The following is an 11,741-nucleotide window of genomic DNA, read 5'->3' as shown; positions in this document are numbered from 1 at the left end:
GAGTCTTAGTAGAGGCAAATAACTGTGATGATAGCAAGTATTATGTGACAGGCATTGTCGCAGGCCACAGTTCTATGAGGTAGTTCCTTAAGGCTGCTTTGAAGATAAGGAAACTGAGGTTATGCGACTTAGCCATGTGACCTTGAGCAAGTTACTGAGCATCTCTGGGCTTCAGTTTCTTCATCTGGAAAATTGTGGTAATTATAGTGCCGGAGCCAGAATGGACCTCAGGAGGGGAGTTTTTCTTTGGGTGGCGGCTCTCCCTGTCGGCCCCCTCCACTGGGTCACCTCTGCTCCCAAGCTGTAATAGAAAATGTGTGCCTAGGGGGTAGGGGGAGTTGCCACTGTGCACCACCCCCCAACTCCCCCCACACCGTGTCTAAATGCCTAAATGTCAGCCCCGTAGGAGGCCGGTTTGTCCTCCTAATCTCCCTCTCTCATTCTTCACCATTTCCTACCGGGCTGTAGGCTGGGGCGGGAGAGATAAGCGGTCTGGGGTTCAGCATCGCTGACTAACTAACAGATTGACAGCCCCGCCGCCCAGTAGCCGGGCCCTCTTACCCTCTTGCAAACCCCAGTTCCAGCCTTCTCTTCCCTTCCACTCTTTTTCTACCTGAACGTGTCTTTTTGTCCCAGTGGAAGAGGGTCACAGCCCTAAGACTTTTAAACCTCCAAATACACCAAAGAAAACATATATACAATGATACACACTGAGGAACGTTCTGAGGTTGTGATGCCTGCAAAGTAAAAGAGTAGGAAGTCTTGTAAAGGCCAAGGCTTATTTTTTCTGTATAGTCAGAAGAGAGGTTCCTGTAGAGCTGAGGTTGGCAAACTTTTTCTATAAAGGGCCAGATAATGAATATTTTAGGCTTTGCAAGCCACGTACTGCTGCTGTGACATTTTCTTTCTCCCTCCCCTCCCCTCCCCTCCTCCCTCCCTTTCTTTCTTTGTTTTCCTTTCTTTCTTTTCCTTCTTCTCTCCCTCCCCTTCCCTCCCCTCCCTTTCCTTCCCCTTTGTCTCCTTTATTTTCTTTCTTTCCCTTAAAAAATGTAAAAACAGGCTGCAGTCTAGCTTTGGCCTGAAGGCCATAGTTTGCTGATCCCTGCTGTAGGGTGTCAGTCTTTGGTTTCCTTTATCTGGCTGGGATTCTTTTACAGGTTGAGTGCAGAGGTTACATGTTTCCTGAGGAGAAGTATTCCTTTTGTGTGGGGTGTGAGGACAGGGATTCATGGACAGGGTCAGGTCATTTCTGGTGTTCTTGTACTGGGTCAAGCAAATGTTCCTGGACAGAGTGAGGATAGGGATTCCTATAGTTTCTATAGTGTTGTTCCTCTACTGAACTAAGCAGGGGTTTCTATACAGGGCAGACCAGTTGTTTCTAGGGAGCTCCAGACTAGGGGTTCCCATACAAATTCAGGATGGGGCTCCTTAGACTGCATCATGACAGGTTCCTATGAAGAGATTAGGCAGCCCAATTCAGGGTCAGCACAGGTGTTTCTGTACAGGTTCAGAGCTGTGTTCATATAGATATTAGGATTAGGTGTTCATGTCCAGATTCAGTCAAGAGATTGTTATTAATTGGGGTAAATTATGTTAGCTGCTGTAAAACCCAGAATCTCGGGCTTCACAAATACGTTTCTTTTTTGTTTTTTATAAATTTATTTATTTTATTTTTGGCTGCATTGGGTCTTCATTGCTGCGCACAGGCTTTCTCTAGTTGTGTCAAGCAGGGGCTACTCTTCGTTGTGGTGCGCGGGCTTCTCATTGCAGTGGTTTCTCTTGTTGTGGAGCACGGGCTCTAGGCGCGCGGGCTTCAGTAGTTGTGGCACTCAGGCTCAGTAGTTGTGGCTCACAGGCTCTAGAGCGCAGGCTCAGTAGTTGTGGCACATGGGCTTAGTTGCTTCGCGGCATGTGGGATCTTCCCGGACCAGGGCTCGAACGCATGTCCCCTGCGTTGGCAGGCGGATTCTTAACCACTGCGCCACCAGGGAAGCCCCAATACATGTTTCTTACTCATACAAAATCCACTGTGAATATTTATTACTGGTCATTCATGGACCCAGGCAACTTCCATTTTGCAGTTCTGCTCTCCTCTGAGCCCTTGGAGTTCCCACTATTCAGCTGGTAGATGGGGAAAGAGAAAGTGGGGGATTGTGTGAGAGACTTTTATGGGCCAGGCCTGGAAGTGTGATATGTCATGCCCACACTCCATGGGTCAGAGCTCTGTCACATGTCCACATCTAACTGTAAGGGAAGTTGGAAAAGTGTGTGAGCTTAGGAAGAAAAGGGACAGGTTTGAAGAGCCTATAGCAGTGCCTGCTACAGGAGTCTATAGACTTCACAGAGCTATGCTGTCCAATGTGGTAGCCACTAGCCACGTGGGGCTGCTGAGCTCTTGAAATGTGACTAGTCCAACTTGAGGTGTGCTGTAAGTGTAGAATACACACTGGATTTCCAAAAAAATTAGTATAAAAAATTAAATATGTCAATAACTTTTATATTGATTGCATATTGAAATGAAATACTATTGATCCTTGAACAACACGGGTTTGAATTGAGTGGGTCCACTTATATGCAGCTTTTTTTCAATAAATACTACAGTACTACATGACCCGAGGTTGGTTGAATCCACAGATGTGAAACTGCAGATATGGAGGAACCGAGGATATGGAGGGATGACTATAAAGTTATACACGGATTTTTCTACTGCCTAGGGGTGTCAGCACCCATAACCACCCTCTCATTGTTAAAGGGTCAACTGTATTTAACTATATTGGGTAAAGTAAAATATATCATTAAAATTAACTTCACCTGTTTTTTGTGGGGTTTTTTTGCTTTTTAATGCAGCTACATGAAAATTTTAAATTACACATGTGACTCAAATTGTATTTCTTTAGGACAGCACTGCTATAGAGAATTCTCTTTAAAGTATCAGCACAGGGGTTCTTGTGTAGGTGTAGGGGGTTCTCTATAGGGTCAAGTTAGTGTCTCTTGTCTGGGGTCAGGAGAATGATTCTATTATCTGGTAAGGCAGGTTTGTAGAAACATATGAAGGTTGGAGACATTGTAGAGTGAGAGGGAAGAATGTGAAGGCATTTTTTTCTCGTGCAGATTAAGATTAGCTGTTCCTTTAGAGGCCAGAAGGGTGGTTTTCTGTAGAGGGTCAGGCCAGAGGATCACAACATACTCAGGCCAGGTATTTCTGCATGGGATCAGAGCTAGGTTCCCAGAGACGCAGATCAGGTGATCCTATTAGGGGTTAGGCCTGGGGTTCTTGTACAGGCTCGGGACAGGTGATCATGGTGATTCAGATTCTGGATTGTTTAACAAGGTCAGAGCAGAGGTTTCTATGCAGTACAGGTGTTTTTATGCTGGTTCATTTCTTGGATGTCTCTCAAGTCAGAGGTTCCTGTTGAGGGTGAGAGTGGGGTTTTCTGTACCAGCTCAGGACACAAGTTCCTGATGGGACTCAGAGGGTGGTCCCACGCAGGGTCAGGACAGAGGTCCTGTGCAGAGGTAGGACACTGTCACCTTCAGAGATTCAGATTAGTGTTTCTACTGTTGGCTCAGGACGGTAGCTCCTATGCAGGGCGAGTGTGGGGCTTCTGGGACAAGCCCAGGGCAGGGGCTGTCATAGAGAGTCACAGGGCTTCCTGTGCAGGGTCAGGAGAGTATTTCCAGAGGGGAAGGTTAGGAGTTGCTATAAAGGATCAGGTCAGAGTTTCCTATAAATGAGTCAAGTTAAGGATTTCTGTTGAGAGTCAAGAAAAGGTTTTCTGCAGAGAGTCTGGTCAGAAGTTCCAGTACAGTTGTATTCAAGGCTTCCTGTAGAGGGTCAGGGCCATGGAGCTAACACAGGATGAGGATGAGAAGCCCTGTACAGTGTCTGGGAAGGGAGTCCTGTGCCAGGTGAGGCCATAGGTGCCTGTATCGGATGAGATATGGGCTTAAAGTAGAGGGTCAGGACAGGCGTCCCTGACACAGGGTCAGGAAAGGGTTTTCTGTGTAAGTTCAAGACTGAGGTTCATGTTGAGAGTTAGACCATGGGTTCCTGCGTACTCTACGGGGTGGGTCACGAGATCAGGATTGTTGTGCAGAGTGACGTCGGGAGGGAGTCGTTGTCAACCGTGGAGGCAAGGGCTTCTACACTCAGTCTAGATTTTCTATACTCACTAGATTTTCTTGTGAGCGAAGTATTTTAAAAATGCTACCTGGAGGGCACGGCTCCAGTACAGTGTGAGGACAGAGGTGTCCTGTCCAAGGTCAAGACAGGATTCCTATAAAGAGATTGAGGCTTGGGGAAAGGGTCAGGACAGGCATTTCTGTTAGGGGTGGTACAGGGACTTCCTTACAGTGTGAGCTCAGAGATTCCTAACCAGAGTAAGGCAGAGGTTCCTGTGCCATATGGGAGGACTGGCGTTACTCCTGTGCAAGGTGAGGGCTGGTGTTCCTGTCCGGACTCAGGATGGGTTTCCTGTTGATAATTAGAGAAAGGGTTCCCTTAGAGTTCCAGAACCAGATTCCTGTACCAGGCTAGGGCAGCCGTTCTTATAGGGAGTGAGGACTGGGGTTCCTGAACAAGGCGGGGCCAGGCACATTTCCACACAGGTTCTGAGAGGGGTTTCTTTTTTTTAAATATTTATTTATGTATTTATTTTATTTGGTTGCGCCGGGTCTTAGTTGCGGCAGGTGGGCTCCTTAGTTGCGGCATGCAGGCTCTTTAGTTGTGGCATGCGAACTCTTAGTTGCAGCATGCATGTGGGATCTAGTTCCCTGACCAGAGATCGAACCCGGGCCCCCTGCACTGATAGCGTGAAGTCTTAGCCACTGGACCACCAGGGAAGTGCCGTGAGAGGGGTTTCTGTTCAAGACGAAGACAGAGGCTCCTCCAGGGTAAGAGGGCTGGGGTTCCGTGGGGCAGCCAGGCAGGAGGCTTTTACAGGGCCAGGGCACGCTCCTGTAAGGAGCGTGGACTACTGTGATTCTCGAGTGGGCTAGTGTGGTGACTTGCTGAAAGGGTGCTGTTCTGTTGAGGACAGCTTCTCACCCATACTGTGTTCAGGATGTGCGGGCCCACAGTCCCCACCTCTGGGGCTTCAGGGGGGAGAAGCTGCAAAGAGAAGCAGCCCAGTTAAGTGTGAGCAAGGCTCACTTTGGTGGGGGAGGGTCGCCCATCTAAAGTCCACTCCTTAAACTCAGCGTGATCAGGGCAAGTTCTGAGCCTCAGTTTTTCATTAGTAAAAGGAGCATGAGTGTACTTCCCTCAGTCTTTTTTTTTTTTTTCAGGTATTCATGAACTAAAGCAACTGAAGCCTCTCAGCCATTGCCGACTCACAGTGAACACTCAATTAAAGGCGCTGCTTGCTGTTAGGAGCCGTTGGGAAACCTGAGCCACGGAGCCCGGCTAACCCTGTGCCATCAGCTGTGTGGCCTCGGGCGAGCCACTTAACCTGTCTGGCTTAGGATGTCACCTGACTGGGTGACTGTTTCTGTGTAAGGGTTTGTTAAATGGAAGTACAGATTCCACCCTGGGGGGAGCAGTTCACCCAGGTGAGTAGGTGCGTTGGGGAGGGAGATGGTACTGTGGGGAGCTCCCCGACCTCCAGGGTCTAAATATCACCCCCAGAGGCTATTTTGTCCTCCTAATCTACCCCTCTCGTTCTCTACCATTTCCCACAGGGCTGCAGGCTGAGCTGGGCTGAAAGAGATAAGAGATGAGTGACAGGAAGGCCTATGGACAACCTCATGGTCCCATACTGGCCTTCTGACCTTCTTGACAGCTACCATTCCTGCCCCACCCCTTCCTCCCTTTCCTATCCTCAGCATGTCTAATGTCCCTTGGAAGAGGGTCCCTAGCTTACACCGACTGAAACTATACATGTTGACACTTCCATAAATAAGTGTACGCAGGGCTGCTCCCATTGTCAGCCACTTAGAGACACTGACATGGCCCACGCCACACAATATGCTCACACACACAGAGACCTGCACAGAAATACTGTCATCACCAGACCCACAGAGACATCCTGACACGCAGACCCTCATGGTCACACTGTTATGCCTCACACACTGTCACACAGTAGTTCTTGTTCAACGTTCCAAAATGTGTATGGATCCACTTCTGTGCCCAGTGCATATGCTGTCATGCTGTCTCAAAGGTCACCCCGAGTGGTGCACAACCCCACGTGTTTCCTCAGCACACGCTGTCGCGGGCACACCTCCACGTCCGCTCACACAGTCACCCGTGCCCGGCCTCTTGCAGGCGTCTGGAGTCACGCACATCGTCTCATACAGCCTCATCCCCACTGCCCGCTGCACACCGGCTCTCACCATGACGTGTGGCTGCACGTGCTGTCTCATACAACCTGGACGCTGTCACACATGGTGTCACATATTCTGTTACAATCGTGAAGCGTCGCGTGCCATCTCACATGGTCACACACGGCAGCCACACACTGTCACCAAAGAATCATGGACACTGATACACAACCCCCCACCACTGTTCTTTATTTAGTCCCACACAGACTCACACATTCAATTTCAGGACTCTGGTGGTTTTATTTTACAAAAGCTTTGAATGTCCACGCCAAGGCTTGTCTGGGGCCCAGAGGGTTGGGTTGGACAGACATCTGGCTACAAGAGGGGAGGGACACCAACCCCTGCCCTGAGGCCATGCTCTGTGCCCTCATGAGCTGAGTGGGGCCACCACAGTGGTGGTGGTGGTGGGAGGCATGGGACCTGTGGGGAAGGAGCCTGTGGGTGAGCCCAACAGGGGCCCTGGGAAAGGCATGAGGTGGCTAACAGGCCCTGACAGCACCACGGGGCCCAGGCCTTGGTAGAGGTGGGCAGTACCAGGCGGGCCCAATGTCAAGCCTGAGGCCACCTCCCCACAATTCCCACTACTGCTGCCCCCAGCCACCACCATGAAGCTGCCAGCTGGCCCTTCAGCTGCTCCTGTACCTCCTAGACTCGATCCCCGTTTCTTTTTTCCTTTTCCAGATGCCTTGCGGTTTCGAGTCTGGATACCATCCTTCCGCATGGTCAGTGGTCGGTTCACCTGCCAAGAGGGAGGCCATGGGTGTTTCCCAACTCCACATCTTGCCTCTATGTCTCCTCCAGGGATGCTCTCTCCACCCCACTTCTTAAGAATAGGGAATTGGTTCAAGGACTAGGGAGTGCGCCCCTGGTGTGGCACAGGTATCGTTCTCAAGAATCCCGAGGTTGTGAGGCCCTGAGCTTGGGAAAGCCTTTCAGGCTAATCGGAGCTGCCCCTGGTCTAGGACGGGGGAGTGGAAGTTAGCTGATGGCCAAGGGAGGAGGAAGGAGGAGGGAGCAGGAGGAAGCAGGAGGAAGAAAGGTGATGAAGGAGTGGAGGAGGGAGGGGTGGGGAAGGTGGAGGGGGGATGGAGGAAGAGAGAGGAGAATAACAAACGGAGAAGGAAGGGAAGCGGGAGGAGAGGAGGGAGGCTCCGAGGGGCCCCGGGGCACCTGGTGTAGCTTGTAGTAGAGGCCGCAGGCATTGCACACAGGGTCGCCACTGGCATTTCTCCGCCACAGTGTGGTGGTGGTTGTCTGGCAGTTGGTGCACTGGGTACCTGCCCGTTTGCTGACAATCTGGGGGAGAGAGAATGTGAGGATGAGCACACTGGTGGGTGGAGGACTGAAAGAGGTGAGGGTCAGGTTAAGGCAGGGTTTCCGACAGGGCGAGGGCTGGGGGTTCTGTGTGGGTGAGGACAGGACTTCCTGGCCGGGGTAGGGGTTTGGGGTACTATATGGGGGAATACACCAGTAGTACCCAACTTTGGCCATCCACTGGAATCACTTGGGGGTTAGAAACGGTCCTGATGCCCAGGCGGCATCCCAGACCAATTAAACCAGCACATGTGGGGAGGGCCCCAGGCCCTAGTGGTTTCGAAGTGCCCCAAGGTGATCCCAGTGTGAAGCCGAGGATGAAAACTAAAGTGCAGGGAGAGGATGGGGTTCCTGCTTGCAGACTGTGAGGATAGGTTGAGGATAGGCGGCCCCGTACAAAAGCTGGCTTCCTGTGTGGATGGGGAAGGGGTGGGGGATGTGGGTTCTTGTAGAGCATGCGGACTGGGATCCCTGCACAGGGTGAGCACAGCGGTGGAGGCAGGCCTGGGTCTTACCAGGCGCTTCTTGGGCCGGATGAGGGGCCTGTTCTGCCCATTCATCTTGTGATAGAGGCCACAGGCGTTGCACAGGTAGTGGCCCGTCCTGTCCCGCCGCCACAGCGGGGTGGCCGTTGCTCCGCAGTTCACACACTCTCTGGCCTCTGGTGGGGTAGACGGAGGGGAAGAGGGAGCCAGGCTCAGTCCAGCTTCGCCCTGGACACCCCTGCCCGCCCCCAACCCCCACCTCCCAGTCCCTTTTTGAGAACCTCACCACAGGGGGTTAGGGGCAGAGTTCCACGAAGCTTGGGGGAGGAATAGGCTGCTGGATTGAGGGGGCTCCCAGTGGGAGAAAAGAAGGTACTGGAAAAGTCAGGGCCCCCATAGGCACTGCTGGGGACCGGAATTGATGAAGGCAGTGCAGGCCCCAGTGTCAAGAGGTCTGGACTCAGCCGCTCTGTCTTTAAGGTCTCCAGGAAGCTACCGCCGCCTTTCCCATCCAGATCTTCTGGGGCCTGGGGAGGGGAGTCCTCGCGGGTGGGGCACGCAGTCGAGGCAGGGTAGAGCCCGGTCTTGCCATAGGCCCAGCCAGCATATGGTGAGTTCCCTGGGATGCCTTCCATGCAGTTGAGCAGTGGGTACACCTGAAAGACTATTGGGGGGTATGGAAAAGGAGGAGGAAAGAAGAGGAGCAATCAGTCTAAAGTCATCTTGCTTTCAGGGTCTAATGATGCCCAAGAGCCCCAACATGGTGGCCAAGTTTCCAGCCTTTCTACAGGTGACCAGAATAGCTACTGGCCATTGGGTGACTCCTGGGTCCTGAGCCCCACTGGTCACTCTGGCAACTGAAATAACCTCCAGCCATTTCCAGGTGGGCTTTGAGGATGACTTGTTGGGATTTGGAGCCCATAGATCAGTTGGCAACTCGGGCCACCACCTACTTCCAACATTGCTTCCCAGTATGGCTATCCCAAGATGGCAGGCTGGGGAGCATTGGCATTCCCAGGTCTGGACTTAACTAGGGGTCAGCACAGCCACGTGAAGGCTTCCGGCCATTTTCAGGATGACTTCTTAGTAGGATTCTGCCTTAGCTAAGGGTCTCCATGGCAACCCCAATATCACGGAACCAGTGCCAAGACAGCTACCCAAAGAAGTTAGGTACCTGGGGAGTGTCTGTAGGCCTCAGCATCCCTGTAGTAGGCCAGTGCAGCAGCTGCAGCCGTGGCGGTGCTGGGGGCGGTGGAGGAGGCTGCTGTATCCAAGCCCTCAGGCCCAGAGGGGAAGAAGACCCCCGATTCTGGTGGTGAGGACACCAAGGCAGGATCCATAAACTGGGACAGGGGCTCGGAGGTCCCCAGGGCCCCGAGGCCAGGGAACTCCATGGGGCCTCTGGGGTTTGACCTGTGAGCACAGGAGGGGTCTTCAGACACAGAAGCCCTCCTCTTCCCTCTCCACCCCTTCTTCCCTCCTTTCTCCCTCTTCCCACTCCATCCCCTCAATCCTCTTATCCCCCCTTTCCATCTCCCTAGTACCCTCCTCTTGCCTCCTCTCCCCCTCCTCTTCCTCTCTCCCCTCCCTCATCTCTCCCTTATCTTCCACTCCATCCTCTCACTCCCCATCCTGCTCCTTTCCCCTTCTTCCTCATTTATCTTTCCTCTCCTCCTCTCCTTCTTCCACACCCTCCTCTTCCTCCCCTTCCCTTTCTTCTCCTCGCCCTCCTCCCTCCCCCGTCTCTTCCTCCTCCCTCCTCTCAGCTGCCCTTCTTTCTCCTCCTCTTCCCCTTCTTCCTTCTCTTTCTACTCCTGCCTCCCTCCCTCTTCTCTCTTCTTCCCCTCTTCCTCTCCCCCTCCTCTTCTCCCTGGTCCCCTTCTCTCCCTTCATCTCTTCCTCCTCCTCCTCCTTCTCCACCTCCCCTTTGCTCAGCCATCTCCCCCTTCCCCTTTCTATATCGGCTCCACTCCTCCTTCTCTTCCCTTTCCCTCCCCTCCCATCTTTTGTCTTCATCCTTCTCCTCTCCCTCCCCTTCTGCTCATCTCTTTCTCCCTCTCCTCATTTTCTCCTCTCCTCCTCCTCCTCCACTTCCTCTTCTCCCTCTGCCCCCACACTTTCTCCCCTCCGCCTCTAAAAGAATCGAGGTGGGGTGGGCTGGGGTGTGGAACCAGAGTCCCTTGAACTCCTTGGTCACCCCCCTGGACCTTGGGGTTCACCCTCATGTGCTCCCCAACTTCATCCCTATCTGTTGCATCTTGCCTTCTGACTTTCTCAGAAACCCCATGGTTTCCGGCTTGACTCTCCCCTCCCCCACCTCCGTTGGGTCTGCAGACGGAGGGCCCCTCAGTTCCTCCCTGCTCCATGGGGGGGTCAGTACCCCCACTGCTTATCTCTGCCATCCCCGCCCAACTTTTGAAATCACCCCAAGGCCACTGGCTTCCTCTGAGGAGGGGGACAGGTGGGAGGTGTTCCCTCTACCCATACCCTGTCCCCTGGGGAGGTCTGCCATAGTTCTGCTTTCAAGTTCCTTCAGTCCCCACCATCCTCAGGCCTCAGTTTCCCTATCTGCCGGTTAGGAGGTGGTGACAGGGCTCGAGCTAGGACTTAGGAGAAGGCAGCTTGGTCTCTCTGCCCCTTTGCCTCTGTCCTTCCCTGTGTGTATCTCTGTCTCCCTGTGTCTCTTTTTCCCTGACCCTGTTTCTTCTCAAGTCTGGCTCTCTGTATTTCCCTCCCATTTTTCTATGCTCCCATGATACATCTTGCTCTCTCTTTCTGTGCTTTTATAAATGTCTAATGTTTTCCCCCTCCCTTTCTCTGTCCTCCCATGTCTCTGTCTGATTGTCTCTCTCCTTCTTTATCTCTCTTTTTATCTCTTTGTTTCTCTCTCTCTTTCTTTGCTCTCTGAATCTTTTTCTGTTTCTCTTTTTCCCTCTCCATTCATCTCTCTGAATGTCTGTACATCTCTCCCACTCTGTTTCTTTCTGCTTGTTTGTCCCTTCCTTAGTTTCTGTCTCTGGGTCCTCTGGCCTTATTTCCATGTCTGTCTGACTATTCCCGTACCCATGAACACACCCTCCTGCACACAGCCCCAGATGAAGAGCCAAGAAACCTACCCCTGCCCCTGACTTGCCCAGTGAATCTGAAGGCCTTGGTCTCCCTGTCTGTAGGGTGGAGTGACGAATATAGAGAAGACCATCTTCCCCCGCTTATGTGACCCATTGTATAGACAGGCTAAGAGTTGGGCCCGGGGTTAGGGGTCGTGCTGGGCTAGAGATGGGCCTGTCAGTGTGCCCACCACCAACCTCCTCTAGGGCCCAGGGCACCTGCTGTTTCTCCCTAGGGAGAGTGTCTTGCCTCCTCATCTCCTCATCCATCTCTTTCCTCTCTGTCTCACCATGATTCTATCTGTATCTCTCTCTGAGTTCCTGTCTCGCTCTCCTTTTCTGTTCCTGGGTCTCCCCCTCTTTCTTGTCTCTCTGTCTCTCTTACTCTTTCTTTGAGTCTCTGTTTTTCTTCTTTCTCTTCATGTCTCTGTCTTTTGCTTCTTTTCTCTCTCTCTCCATCTCTCTTTGTTTTTTCCTCCCTTCTCTCTGTCTCTGTTTGTCTCTTGCTCTTTTTGTC

General features: G+C 52.3%; 1 protein-coding gene across 1 annotated transcript; it reads right to left on the bottom strand.

Annotated features, from left to right (window-relative positions):
- Window positions 1–1,601: 1,601 nt before the first annotated feature.
- On the bottom strand, window positions 1,602–9,652 carry GATA1 (GATA binding protein 1). Its single transcript, XM_082376361.1, has 5 exons — window positions 9,292–9,652; window positions 8,404–8,781; window positions 8,148–8,293; window positions 7,489–7,614; window positions 1,602–7,057 (listed from the first exon to the last, which is right to left on the bottom strand). The coding sequence occupies exons 1-5, from the start codon at window positions 9,509–9,511 to the stop codon at window positions 6,686–6,688; spliced, it is 1,242 nt and encodes a 413-aa protein (XP_082232487.1). The 5' UTR covers window positions 9,512–9,652; the 3' UTR covers window positions 1,602–6,685.
- Window positions 9,653–11,741: the final 2,089 nt, after the last annotated feature.

The sequence above is a fragment of the Balaenoptera borealis genome, assembly GCF_965194805.1.
Source record: "Balaenoptera borealis genome assembly, chromosome: X".
Lineage (NCBI taxonomy): Eukaryota > Metazoa > Chordata > Mammalia > Artiodactyla > Balaenopteridae > Balaenoptera > Balaenoptera borealis.
The sequence above is the reverse complement of the archived record's forward strand: the minus strand, read 5'-3'. Positions and strand labels throughout refer to the sequence as shown.

Coding starts and splice junctions, on each gene's coding strand:
- GATA1 (XM_082376361.1), bottom strand. CDS start 9,511: ATGGAGTTCCCTGGCCTCGGGGCCCTGGGGACCTCCGAGCCCCTGTCC. Junction 7,615..8,147: donor TCCGGCCCAAGAAGCGCCTG/GTAAGACCCAGG, acceptor TCTCTCCCCCAG/ATTGTCAGCAAACGGGCAGG. Junction 7,058..7,488: donor TCTACTACAAGCTACACCAG/GTGCCCCGGGGC, acceptor CCCTCTTGGCAG/GTGAACCGACCACTGACCAT.